At 41.3% G+C, this 14,260-nt stretch overlaps 1 protein-coding gene across 1 annotated transcript in view; it reads right to left on the reverse strand.

Moving 5' to 3' along the window:
• The window catches only part of ADAM17 (ADAM metallopeptidase domain 17), a 35,286-nt gene extending 33,162 nt beyond the window's left edge, over positions 1–2,124 (reverse strand). The window contains exon 1 of the mRNA XM_015620894.3: positions 1,925–2,124. Coding sequence (XP_015476380.1) covers positions 1,925–2,021 — 97 coding nt within the window. The 5' untranslated portion in view covers positions 2,022–2,124. The remainder of the gene's footprint in view (positions 1–1,924) is intronic.
• Positions 2,125–14,260: the final 12,136 nt, after the last annotated feature.

Here is a 14,260-nt window from a genome sequence, read left to right on the forward strand (position 1 = left end):
GAAAAGAATTCCTCACTGTACACAGCAAAGTATGTCAGTACAATTATTACCACTCAAAAAACCCCACACCAACCAACCAACAACCCCAAAAGAAAACAAAAAACAAACAAACCCAAAACCACCTCAAACCCCCTCAAAAAAAAGCAAACAAAAAGAAAGAAAAGAGAGCTTGAAGTGACTATTAAAGACCAAGAACTACTCAGAAAGGAAACAAAACCAAAAGCATTCATCATTATAAATTCATGCCGCCTTTGTATTACAAATGGTGTCCTGCAGCCCTGACCATACATCTCAAATAAATAAAAATCCAACACAAAATATATAGACAAAAGTAACCAATAAAGTCATGACTCTTTCATCATACCAAGAATTATTATATACACTAATATTTTCTCACTTAAAAAACAAAGATAGTACAAACAAGACAAATTGCATAGGTAAGTCACTAAAAGTGTGAAGAAAATGAATAATTCTTCCAACGTTTAGAAACAGAAGAAATGAGGTTTTCCTCCATTCACTAGTTCATAAAATTGAAGAGCTCACAGTCCAGGCACAGTGGTATGTGGGCCAAGAAGATAAAAGCCATCAAATAAAGACTGCACAAACTCCTAACAGACAGGTCCTTTAGAAGGCATAAATAAACAGCCCAAAATGAAACCGCTGTTCAGAACCTCCCTGATGTTGAAAGGACACACTGTGTTTGATTTCTGTCACACTTCCTGGAGCATCTACCATTGAGCCCCATCCTTCCCAGGTTCCTGCAGCCTCCAACTGCTGAGGTGTGCACAGAACCACAAATCCACCTCAGGTGCAGGAGAGGAGGGCAGAGGTGCAGCCTGGACACCTGTCAGGAAATGTGCTGAGATATCTAAGAAAGGAGTCTTGGAGCAGTCCCTGCTGGCCTCACTGACTGGAGACAGGACAAATATTTCTGTGTGAATATACAGCTGATTAATCACTGGAAAGGTGCTTGGAGAATGTCTTTAGATGTTTCAGTTGTTGATTTGAATGTCAGCATCATCTCATGTGAAACCCCACCCTGCATAGCAACGGGCTCATGGAAAGCAACAGAACTTATCAGAAAATCATTTTTGTACCATTGCTTTTCAAAACAGGGGTTTTCATGTGGGGGCCAGACAAAGTTTTTAAAGGAAACACAAATTTTGCTGCTCCTGTGATGAGGAACTATGGTATAGAGAAGGGGGAAAATGAAGCAAAGACAAGGATTCAAGAGGTAAGACATGGGCCTTAAGGGCAAGACATGGCCACTGCCTCTTGCAAGAGTCCATCTGCCATTTCAGTGATAAGCTTTTGCTTATCAAACAGAAGTCTACAACTTGCTCATTGCAAAGCAGAAGCTTAGATGCAAAACTGTTTACAGAAGTTAAATAAAGCGGCGGTTCTCCTCTGCGTCAAGCTTTTTTAGAGGTCACTTTCAGCTCCAATGGCTTCGGGCTTTCTGGTGACTCTCTAAACAGAACTATGAAGGGAAGCCATTTATGATTTTGCCCAGAGAGGCTGTACAGCTTCTCTCACTGGAGATATTCCAGAACCGCCTGGATCCAATGCTGTGGAACGTGATCCAGGACGACCCTTCAGGAGCATGGAGACTGGACCAAACGACCCACTGCAGTCCCTTCCTATTCTGGGATTATCCCGCCTTAACAGAACCCAAACTCCTGTGAGGAAAACTCTTCAGCAGACCTCGAGCGTGAAGACAATGGTGTCTCCCCGACTCCCCGCAGAAAGCAGGAGCCCCAAACATCAGCGATACCTTCAGCAAAAGGGGAGCTCTGCCCGCCCCACACATCACCCACCGCGAACCCTGGGGGTACCGCGCCTCCCCCCGTCCTGTCGCAGTGGTCTCTCCCTCCTTCTCCCTCCCCTCCCCTCCGCGGCTGCCGTGGTCGCGCCCTGCCCTCACCGAAGCGCTGCGGGCGCTGCGGGTGCCCCAGCGCCTCCAGCCCGCTCGGCCCCCACAGCAGCACCAGGGCCGGGACCAGCCACAGTCGAAGCCTCATGGTCCGGGCGCAGCCTCCTCCGGCACTGCGCGCCCGCTCGTTCTCATCCGCTCGGGGCAGCTTCGCTCTCCGCCCGCCGTGCCGGGCCCGCCGCCCTCCTGGGCCCGCACCCGGAAGCGCGGCAGTTGCGCGCGGGGCATTGTGGGGCGGGCGGGGCCGCCATCTTGAGCTGGGGGCGGTGCGGAGGGAGGTGCCTGCTCCGCTGTGAGGGCGTGAGGCGGCGGGTGCTGCCGTCGTGGAGCGGCGGGGTGGAGAGCGTGTAAGGGGTGCAGTGGCGCGTCTGGTCCAGCCTCTGCTCCTGCAGGGTCACCCTGGACCACATGGCACAGGATTTAATCCAGACGGTTCTTGAATATACTCCAGGGAGACAACACAGCCTCTGGACGATCTGTTCCACTGCTTGGTCACATGCACGGTGAAGTTCTTCCTCGTGTTCAGAGGGAACTTCCTGAGCATCCATTTCTGCCCATTGCATCTTGACTTATTGCTTGGCACCATCAAGAGGAGTCTAGCTCCATTCTCTTGACATCCTCTCTCCAAATTCTGAAATCCATTGATGAGGTCCCTGCTCAGTCATCTCTTGTGGCTGAACAGCCCAACTCTCTCAGCTTTTCCTCATAGGAGAGGTGCTTCAGTCCCTTGATCATCTTTGTAGGTGGACCCTTTCCAGGAACTCCATGCTTCTCTTGTACTGAGGGGCCCAGAACTGGACACAGCAGTTCAGATGTATCCTCACCTGAACCTCACCAGGGCTGAGTAGAGGGACAGGATCACTTCTTTCTACCTGCTAGCAATTCTGTTCTTCGTGCTGAGAGCACTTGCGAAACTGGGACATCCTCACCACAGCCCCCTCACAGCCTTCCCAGGATGGGGACAGACCCCTGGAAAGGGAGAAGGCTGTGGGCTCTGCAGCCCCTCTCTGGGGATAGTGCTGGGTGTGGACCTGTGTGGGCAGGATCCTGATGCTCTCAGATCTTGCATGCTTAGTGATGCTGCTAAGAGCTGTGTTTGCTGCTTCTCCCCAGCCCACATGAGTGATTGTACTCGCTGACTTTATAAGGTTTTGTGTAGTTTCCTTAGCACAAGTGAGGATTGTGGCACTTAATACAAATAATAAGTGATGGGTCCATGACTCAACTGTTCCCAAAGAACATGCCTTATTGAGATAAAAGCACAGAAAATGTACTTGTGTTACAGATGTGCTGTAGTGCTCTGGTTAATGTTCTCCAGAATTAGGTGAATCTGTTATCTTTTTGCAAAGATGATTGCGAGTGATGTATTTGGTAAAAATGGAGAAAAAGTGTCCCCATTTCCCATCCTGCTTAAGCTGTGCTGCTCATTAGTTAACCTGAGGTACTTAAAAAGCATCAATAAAATTACTCTTTTCAATTTTTCATAACACCATAAAGGCAGATACATCACTTAAACCAAGACTGTCTTTCCCAGTTCTTGTCTCTAAAGATGAGAAGATTACAAGAGATGAAACTTCAGGAGAAACTTCCAGTGGGTCTGCTTCGAACTTACAAGAATTTGCATCTGGTGACTCCTGAAATCAGAGGTTGTGTCTTAGCAGCCCTTACCGTATCTCCTCCATACATTTGTTCAGTTGATTTGATGCTCAGAAGTGCCACCTGAACATAAGGAAGAATTTTTTTACTATGGGAATGACTGAGCACTGGAAGAGATTGTCCAGGGAAGCTGTCAAGTCTCCCTCACTGGAGATATTCCAGAACCACTAGTATACAATCCTGTGCTATATGCTCTGGAATGGCCCTGCTTAAGCAGGGAAGTTGGACCAGATGCTCCACTGTGGTCCCTTCCAACATTATCCATGTTGTGATTTCTGTGATTTCTCTCATTTCTGTGACCTATTGCTTGTAAACTTGTAGCATCCATGTCATCTGGTGGCTGGAAGTTCCACAATGTATGTATGAACAGCCACTTTCCTTGCTTTCAACTTGCCATTTTGTGATACCATGTGATGACCCAGCCCTGCTTCTTTCTTGGGAAAGGACAGTACATCAATTTTGCCTTCTCTATGCCAGTTGCTTCTTCAGAGCCTCGAGGAGATCCCCTTCCAGTCTGGTAAGGCTTTTCTTTCAGACTGATAAATTCAAGTGAAATCTCCTTCTTTCCGAGGAAGTGTTTGTTGCTATTCTATGAACTTTACCATTTCTGTTATTCCTCTTTGTGATGGTGGGACTGGAACTGCTTATGTTGTTCATGACAGTGGCATATAGTAGATTTATAAAGTGGCATAACAATATTCTCTGCCTTGTTTTCAGTATTGCTTTTGAATATTTCTAATATTCAGTGTGCTGTTGATCTCCACTGAGCTGGCATTGTCCCACAAATAACATTAAACTTCTCAGCTCTCACATCTCCTGAAATGTAGTGGTCAGTTCAGACAGCATTATTCCACACATGATGTAGGACTGTTTTTTTCCCGTGTGCATGGCTGTACATCTGTCTGTCTTCATGATCTTCTGTCTTTTTTTCTGCCGGGCACTGAGGACTCTATTCAGTTGCCCACTGGAGAGGGTGTCCAGTGCTATTCCAGATAGACACAGAGGGTCTGAGTGAGGCCTTAGAAGAGTTTGGGGGTCCCTGTTGAGTCCTGTGCTACAGCAAATGTATCCCCCATATGCTGGAGCATAAGCGGGGATATATGAACCCTGAATAGAGGAAGGTCTTTCTGCAATTCTCAGCCATACCCTGTCTCTTCTTTCATGAATAACACTATATCTTCTGCAATCTTTGTCTTGTCACTCCTTACTGAGATTATTTACGAATAAGCACAGAGATGCAAAGGTGCAATAGTGACTTCTTTGCATTGTGAAAACTGACCATAGTCTTTTAACTTCATTTCAATCCATGCTGGGATCTTCTCTCTTATCCTGTGGTTGTTCAGTCTCCTTTAGAACCTTTAGCAGGAAAGTCTTGAAAGCCTTTCAGGAATCTCAGCAAACTATTTCTGTAATCCCTCTTATCGAAGTGCCTGTTGACACATTCAAATGACTTCAATCTGAGTTTAAGGCAAGACTTCTCTTGGCAAGAACAATGTTGACAAAACCCTTGTTGACCTTTCCCTGGTAAATCACATCTCCCCACATATGCACTAATTATAGTTGTACTAGTCTGTGCAGAATAGGTGCCACTTTTAATGGTTACTAGTTCTCCAGCCTTCTCTTAGAAACAATTAAAAGAAAATAATGTAGCATTTGATACAATCCACTTAGATGCCAAGAAAGTTTTAAGCAAGGTACCCCAGTTGGAATTTCACTGCACTGTAAGAATTACTGAATCCCTGAGTTTCCTGGGTGAACAGTGTCTGTTGAGAATTCATCACTGTCTTGTGTAATGAACTTTATAAGTCAGCATCCCCATTTGGAACAGATCAGATTTAAGGCCAATGATTAAGTGTTCCAGCAGAGAAACATAGACTCAGGAGGTTCTTTTAGGTTTTCCACCATGGCTTTATCATCTATCAGTACTGGTTTTGCAGCCAGTTTGGTTGGTGGGTTTTAGCTTCTGACACTTGGTACACTTAGATTATTTCAGATCCTCTTGAAAATTATTTATTATTGGGTTTTACACATTTTATAACTCTTTCGTTTGATATCATTCATGAAATCTACCATAACCCTCTAGTTACAGGTTTGGTTGTTTTTTTTTCCAAATGAAGTGTCTTATTTTGGTTAGCCTTCCCTTCTGTGTGATTAATCCATGTTTGTGCATAATCTAAACCTCTTTCTGGCTTTTGGGTTTTGGGTTTGTGGTTTTATGGTTTTATGGGGTTTTTTGATATAGTACGTCCATTCTGAAGTACGTAATAAATATTTTTCCTCTACCCATGTCTTGATTCTAGTGACTTTCCATAATTCTTGACCTCTACTAAGTACAGAGTTGAAGTTTCAGGTAGATGATACTTCACCAGCTTTCTAAGATGTCTTTTCAGATTAACAACTAAACAAGTGCTCATCATTGTAAGTATTTGGTGAATGTTACATATAACATTTATAAACGCCAATTTTCATTCGCCATTTTATCAGACATGATTTAATATTGCAGGCTCTTTCTACAAGTCTTAGAATCAAGTTTAGATGGAACTTTTTGGAATGGCATTGTTCTGTCTATGAACTATTTATCCCAATTTCCAGATCACGTATTGGACTTCAGAGGTCCCAGTACAGATTAAATTTTTTGTCGATGGATGGACTACCCTATTTCTCACTATTTTGTTAGATGTGAAGGAAGATACAGAAAGCCAGGTTTCTTTTTCTCTTATCATTTGAATTTTCCCACTGACTAGGTTTTTGTCTTCCATTTATTTCTTATCTCACAAGGACACTTTAATAATAAAAGTTGATTACCTGTAAATATTTTTAGGGTTATGGAACTGTGATTTTGGTTTTGACAGAGCCCATCACAATGGAGTCGTGGAGTTGTTGGAGATTAAAGTGTTTAGACTATTGCTATTTAATAATAGCATAACAGTATATAGTTATTATGAAAATTATCACTGATATAGCAATATTGCTTATTCCACATTAATAACAATAATTGATTTGGTATCAGCAGGTTAGCTTAATGGCCTGAGTGTGGGTTGTTTTTTTTTTTAAATCTTAATTTGTCTATACAAATATATCATCTGTGTCCAGTACAAGACCACTTTTGGAGTGTGTTAACACTCAGTATTAATGTATTCTTTCCTTCTCACAGTAAGGAATTTGAGCCATTTTATTAACATGAATAGGAACTAAACAAGGATATGCTAAATACATAGGATATGATTAGAACTTAATGGGAAACAGCACGTAGTGTGTTGGTGAAGAATAGTACAAGTACAGCACACTGAATAAAAAAAAAAGAAACAAAATAATTTAATATATACAGGCAATGAATGTATTTCCTTGTGTTAATAATAAAAGCTGGAGATGTAGAGTGGCAGCAAGCTCAGTAACTGACCCTGTTCACAAGAAGGGTTCCTTTAAGAGCAAAAGAGATAAATCCACTACCCAGAGTGATTCATAAAATACACTGTTTAGTAGTTTGTTTGGAAAGGAAGATGGATTCTGTGGCATGCCCTGAAGGAAGATGGTGGATTACCTTTGTTTTGTGAATGTTTTAAGAGTAAATGATCCCCTGAGGAAAAAGTCCTGATCTTGGTTCTGAGCTAAAGAGATAAGCAGAGCTCCTCCCCACCCATGTGGGAGAAGCAGGTTTCATAAAACTGTTTATTTTCCCATGGGAATTATTGAAACCCATATTACATGTGGCTTTTGAATCTATGCTGGGCAAAGTCCTGGGATGTGCAGTGACTTAGAGGAGTTGTTCATACTTTGGGAAGAGGATGGAATGAATAACTTCATAAATCTCTTCTACTTCCATGATCATTTGCAGAAAGAAAAAAAAAACCCTCTTTAAAAGCACCTGGGAGTTTCTCAAAGTGGAATAACCTCCAAAACACAGAAAAAAAAACCCCAACAGCAGAACATCATCTGTGTTTATGTCACACAAGGAGGGTTTTATTTCATACCATGGAACAGGGGATCTAACAGCAAGAACAGGTCTGAAAGAGATAAGAGGCAGAAGACTAGTATACTTTGGCCTGATTGCTGAAGTTGTCTTCTCCCTCTTGCTGATAAATGAGATCTGGACTCCTGTGGTATACCAGTTCTGAGGTTTCTGTAATTCCTCTCTTCTGTACTTCTTTTTTCTCCTCTGTTCCCTTCCATGTCTGTCTTTCACCAAGTCATCTGACTTGGTCTCCTCTTTTATCTCCATGGATGTTTTTCTTTCCCATACAGCGTTTCATTACTTTGAAGGCCTCACCCTTACTTAGCGCTGTTTGGCCTATTGTCACTTTCAAAACATGTAAAATAGCACTCCACATTAGTGATCCAGGAGTTTATAGTACATTTCCCAACATTTCCCCTACCTACTCAGCAAGACAGAAATTTGGCTACTACTCTTGAAATATACATATTCCAATATTTTCTAAGTTTGAGTCACTTCTATGGTCTTCTGTGGTCTTCCAGAACTACACAAATAAGCTGCAGCTGGACTGACTTACCTGCTGTGCTAGTTTGGAAATCTGCTATTACTGCATCACAAAGGAAAGAAGGTACCAACATGAGAGAGCTTTTTAAAGGCAGAAGCAACCTGAATTTGTTCTTCATTATTGTGAGCATATGTTCTCTGTAATTATAATAACACATAATGGTTTTCTTCCCTGAAGCATATCAGAGTTAATCTCCCATGGGAGGGAATATACTCTTGTGAAGTTCCTTCCTGCTACAGCCCTTTTAAAATCCACAAAGAAATTACTTGGCCCTACATTCTGACACAAAGTGGTCCCTATTTCTTTTATCTGCCAGGAGATGGTGCTGCCAGTCTTCCATCTCTTCCTTTCCAGTTTTTAGGAAAGGTGGCACATGTTTATGTATAAATAATGAAGATACTTCTGCCATCTGACAGGTACGCTTTTGTCCTATTAGGGATCTTAAGAGGAACACAAAACACCTTTCCATATTTCAAGCTTACTGCTATCTTAAAACTGGACACACATATTTAAGATTCACCAGATGTCAATGGCAAAGCCATTCAGGAAATTTCCAGAGATTTTTAGTGTTTCACAGCAGGATGATAAATATAAACCACTTAATTTTATGATTTCTTGAGTAGTTTCACACATGTCTTTCTCACCTTTACAGACATCTGTGGATACACTCTGACAAGATGGTTCATACTTTCACAAGCCTATCAGCCCTGTTCAGAGAACAAGAGCTGTGACACTGCTTTAAATGGAAGCAAGATGCAGTTTTAAAACTCATCCTTAATCACTTTTTGTAATTTAGACTGTTCTGTTAGCATCAATGGTAACAGGTCTGTGGCTTCAGGTTTCACTGAGCACACTTGACAAAATTTGGCCTGAAAAGACCTTGCAATGTATAATGGATAAACACATTCTCTTCTGCTTGATCACATTTATAAATATGTGTGAATGCCACAGAGCAATGTACTTCCTTTTAAGCTTAAAGAATCCATTTTTTGGCTTTGTTTTTTTGCTATCAGATTTTCTTTTCATCAGTGCAATTGTTTGGTAACACTCATGCCTGCAGTAAAAAAACAAACAAACAAACCAACCAAAAAACCCTAAAAAAGAAGAATTGAACCTAATGTCAAATTCCCAGTTTTTCTTATATTCTGGTTCTAAAATACATCCTGATGATTTAATGTATATCCTGGTAATTTCTCTTACCCACCCAACAGCTGTCACAGACACTGGTGGAAGTTAACATCTCTGGTATCAATTCCTGCTCTTCAGAGGACATCAGATATTTTTATTGATTCTCTTTTCTCTCCTAGGAAAAAGCTTCTTTGATGTGAAATTTAATAGAAAAAAAAGAGAATCTAAAGTACAAGGTAAAACATGTTTCTTCTGGGCAGTGTTTTGGATCAGACATTAGGACCAGACATTATTCCAGGAGTATTGTTAATATAAAGGCAGCAAATGTGGACCTTGTGGAAAGTGATGAAATGTGGGCCAGTCTCCAGCTGTACTATTTTGGTGTTTGAGATTCAGAGGGAACTGACTGCCAGTATACTCCAGCAGCCTAAGCAAAACCTGGCAGCTGGACAACTGGACACCTACCATAGTAAAAAAAAACAAAACAGAACACCCCAAAACATTTAACTGTTTGAATTTGCATATGCTTGGGTTTGGAAAGATCTACTGGCATTCTACCTTGTGCAGACTGCTTTGCTTCCACATGTTTTGTGTGTATATGTACTATGTCTTTATATACATATGAGGAGTTCCTATTTAGGCTTAGAATTGTATTGAAAAAGACAAATGAAACTCTTAGGTAAACTGAAATCAGTATTTTGTGGCTTCACAAGTGAGATTTATTCTTGTGCATGGGAGTTGAAAGGTGGTACTCCTGTTTCTTTTTCCTATGCAAACTAGGTTGACAATATGGGATTTAAGTTTAAGTGGATATTTCGACATGCTATTGAAAATTAATGTATTGAATTCTGTAATATCTCCATTACAAAGAAACAGAAAAAGAGTGGGCTAGAAAAAGGCTGCACTGGAATGGGTTTGTGCCTTCTAGGGTTGTTTGGGCAATACCTAAAATACAGAGCAATTCATGTTATACATGGAATGTAGTGTTAGATTTCGCATGCTATTCCTAATTAGAGATGTAGTAGACCACACTTGTGAATGAGGTATGATCGAGAGTTGCTTGAAAAGAGATTCCTGTGCCAACCAAATAAAACCTTGAATTTTCCTTGGGTTCCACAGTAAGAACTGGAGTCTTGAGCCTCCTGCAGAATCAGATGCTTTTGAAAAAATCACTGTAATGGGATGTTGCAGCAATTCTCCTTCTGTAAAATGAGTAGTTGTGTGCCTGCCTTAATGCTCCTCTGGGTACCATCTTAAAGCTTCAACAGAGGGGAAAGACCAGGACAAGAGGATCTCATGTAGCGACCTGGTGACTTTGCAGCAGAAGGACAGGGCAGTTGCTCTAAATTGTGCCACTGATTGAATAAACCCATTCACCCCAGAACTGGAGGAATGCAGGCATTTTTTTGCTGCAGTCCTTAGTGTCTGAAAGCTATCAACTTGTTCAGAGGTTTCATTCTCCTTACTTATTTTTGACCCTGTCAACTCACTGATATCTGAGCAATATAAGTGTGAAACATTGCTGCTCCAGGCTAGCAAGTACTTCACACTTAGAATAGGTGTAAGTGCCTTCACTGAGCAGGAGATCTGGATCCAAGTCCTCACAGTTCTTTCTCAGATAAAATAGTTCTCCTGAGTATGTGAGTGAGACCAGGAGGATTTATTTTTAAATCAGTTCTTTACAAAGATAAGTTCACCAAATGTCTTGGGTCTATGAACACTGTCAAAATCTTCTTGTGACCAGAATTCACACATACCACCTGTTTCCATAAAGAAAAGGAAACCTCTATGTGCAGCCTGCATCTGGGACAACAGTTCACCACTGCAAAATGGGCCTGCACGTGTATTGGACTTGTAGACAGCCTACTGATGTCAGGCTCGGGGGCAGCACTGGCTCACTTCATCCAACAGACAGGGTTCAGGTGACCCACACTGCCCATCCTCATGATGGAGCTTTGGTGAAGGAGCTGCATTTGAACTGCTTAAGACCTGTGTGTGATTCAAGTCACCTGCCAATCAGCTAAGATTTCAACATTTTTTTTAATATGTCTTCTTATTTATATGCCTTTGATGTCTTATTTTCATGGTGCCTCATTTCGCTCCACTGCAGGGCTTTCAGTTCCGCGTGCTTGAAATGTGACTCAGAATCGCCACTCCCAGCCCTGCCTAATTACACTGCTCTGGGATGTGCTCACCAGCCAGATCTGATATAGGACACACAGCAAGAAGACAGAGAGGCACTTCCAAGGGACACTTCTGCTGCAGGACAGTGCTGCTAGAAGGCATGTTCCCTTCTATACCTGTGCAGCCTCTTCATCCTTCTCCTGGCTACCTGCAGTGGCTTGGTTGGAAGTATGATCTGTGTAGTGGTAGTAAAGAGCCTCGAGAGACCTGCCCTCGGCAAATATGCTGGCTGTGTTATTCATTGAGCTGTAGCTTACATCGCTCTCATAAAACAGCTCTGCCATCATAAGGCAGCTTAGAGCACTTTAGTAATACTGTCATCATAAATGTCACACTACATCAAGAGTCTTCAAACAGTTTGGACCACTGGAGTGCAGTCAACTCTGAAAATGTATTGTACTCTTATTAAAATTCTACCTAAAACCATGTTTTCATATGATTCTGTAAGGTCCATACCAGTGGCTCATGGGGGAGTTAGGAAACTACTGGCCAAAACACTTCAGCTGTAACTAACTTAAGGTACCATTAAAGAGACTCTATCTAAGTCTCCTCACCTTTCTGTGTGTGAATCAGTTTTCCAGTGGTAGAGCACAGAGTGATATATATTAGATATGCAATGCAAGAGCCAAGTGTTCATAGTTATTATACTCCTGCTGACTTAAAGCATAATTTAAAAGGACTGGGAAATAACCTGAAAACAAGTACAGAGCTAGACCCATTTTAAAGTGATTATCTTAGGTAATTTTCTTTATGAAAAGTGACACCAAGCTTGTGTTTCTCACACATGACTGCAAAGTGTTATTGGTGAGGAACTGGTATGCAGAAGTTTCTAAGGTCCCTAAAGCAGAAAGCATAAGCACAGAGTTTACTGCAAATCTAGGACAGGAACTCATACTCACTTATTACTCTTTTAATATTTTTGTTCTCAAAAGAATACTGATTTATATATAACCAGGGATGGTAGTATGGCTCTTTGTATATGATTTTTGCACTTGGGGCGGGGGGAAAGATAATAAAGGGAGTGTTTGTGAAAATGTCTGTTCTGAGCAAATGCCTGTTAGTTAAGATAGTATGTAAACAGCACTGTAATTAAAGGACTCAAACACTTTTGAAGTTGATGAGGAAATGTGTGACAAATATCATCAGGAATGTGGTTCAAAGGATACAGTTCATATCTAAGACACACAGGGAAAGCCTAATTCTGATCCTATGCTAGTTGAGTACCTGGCTTCAGCTGAATCAAACTTACTCTGCTGTCAGATGTCCACAATGGGTAACTTTTCTTGCTTTATCTGGGTTGCTGAGAAAAGATGGCTCATGGGATCAGGGCAAAGGAGCCTGAAACAGGTCATAAAAAGGGCCATGAAAGATGAGAAGGTCAATAAGGTGACCAAGAAAAAGTTCAAGAGAAAAAAAACCCCAAACTGTGTAGTGCCATCAGAGCTTTTGCTCATCTCCTTGATACCTTCTTCTTTCCTTTTCCCTTTGAGCTTCACAAAAACTGTTCCAGTTTGGCCAGTTAAATGACGCTGAATATGGTTTATTGTTGTGTTTGTAATTAAAATCACACGGAAGTCTTAGGTACACTTAAAGTTTATTTGTTAGCTGGTTAGGTTTTTAAAATTTGTATTCACAATTAGAGGTGAAAAAAGGAGTAGAAGGTGTAAATAGTTATGCAGAATTGAGGTCTGCAGTTGCTGGATTTCTGGATTGTCTGGAAGACTCCTCCAACACAGCTGACTGGGAAGATTGAGACACAGGGGAACACTTGTGGCAAGACTCCATGAGCCTCCACTTATATTTTCCATGTAAGGGCAGCAGTGTTTGCACAAGACCTCTGGACTCTTGTATCAGTGGTCATTCTGCTAAGGTGCCTTCATCAGGATTACAGACTGATCAGATGTCTGTACAAGCATCTTCCAGCTCTACTGGCAGAGGCCTTGCTGTAGGAGTCATTTCCCAGTAGGAATCAGTAAGACCAGCAGACTGTCCGCTGCAAATTAAACCAGCCTTTTTGTCAAAAGTCAGTTCTTCTGTGTATTTTGATGAAAACATTGCTGGAGCCAGTGTAAGCAAGGATGCATTGCTGCTGTTTCTAAGGCAATTATACTGAAATTAAAGAAAACATCACTTTCCAGGGCCTTTTACAACACTAAAGTGATTAGAACAAAATTAAAGCAGTTGAATTTTAGTGTGCTGCTGTTGGACAGGTTTTCTCATTTACCACAGCTGATAAAAATCCAGGTCTTTTTCCCTTAAGAATACAGATTATTTGCTTTCTGAGTGTCTAAGAAATAGTCTAAAGTGTAATTCACCAAGCCCAAATCTCCAGAATGCAATGATAGTTCCCCAAGAATAAAAACACCAGCACTGGGTATACAAATATATTTGTACTTACTGGCTATGCACTAAGGGATCTAAAATAAAAAAAAGATAGTATAAAAATAAAAGTCTTGAGAGAAAAAAAAACCTCAGTAACACTGCTGTTTATGCAAGATGAAATAAGTGTAGTGACTAGCTTTAACACAGGATAACTTTAATGTATTTGTTAGTGGATTAGTGAGAACAACTGACTGCATTAGTGTTTTTAATGCAATGTAGAGTATTGGGATGATTTAGCATTATGTGTGTTTGAAAGACACGGCCCTGAGGAACCTGTATCCTTGAAGTTGCTCTGAGAGAAGATATGAATCATGTCATTTCCATAGGTCCCTTCCAGCCTTAATGGTTTTATAATTCTAAAGCATTATTGAAAGTAAGCTACTTTTATTAAAATGTTTGCCTTGTTAGTGGCTGACAGCATTGTGTAATAAGAGCAATGGAGGCACGTTAAGTTATAAAAAGTCATAAACAGTAAAGTATG

This window comes from Parus major, chromosome 3 (genome assembly GCF_001522545.3).
Source record: "Parus major isolate Abel chromosome 3, Parus_major1.1, whole genome shotgun sequence".
Taxonomy (NCBI): Eukaryota; Metazoa; Chordata; class Aves; order Passeriformes; family Paridae; genus Parus; species Parus major.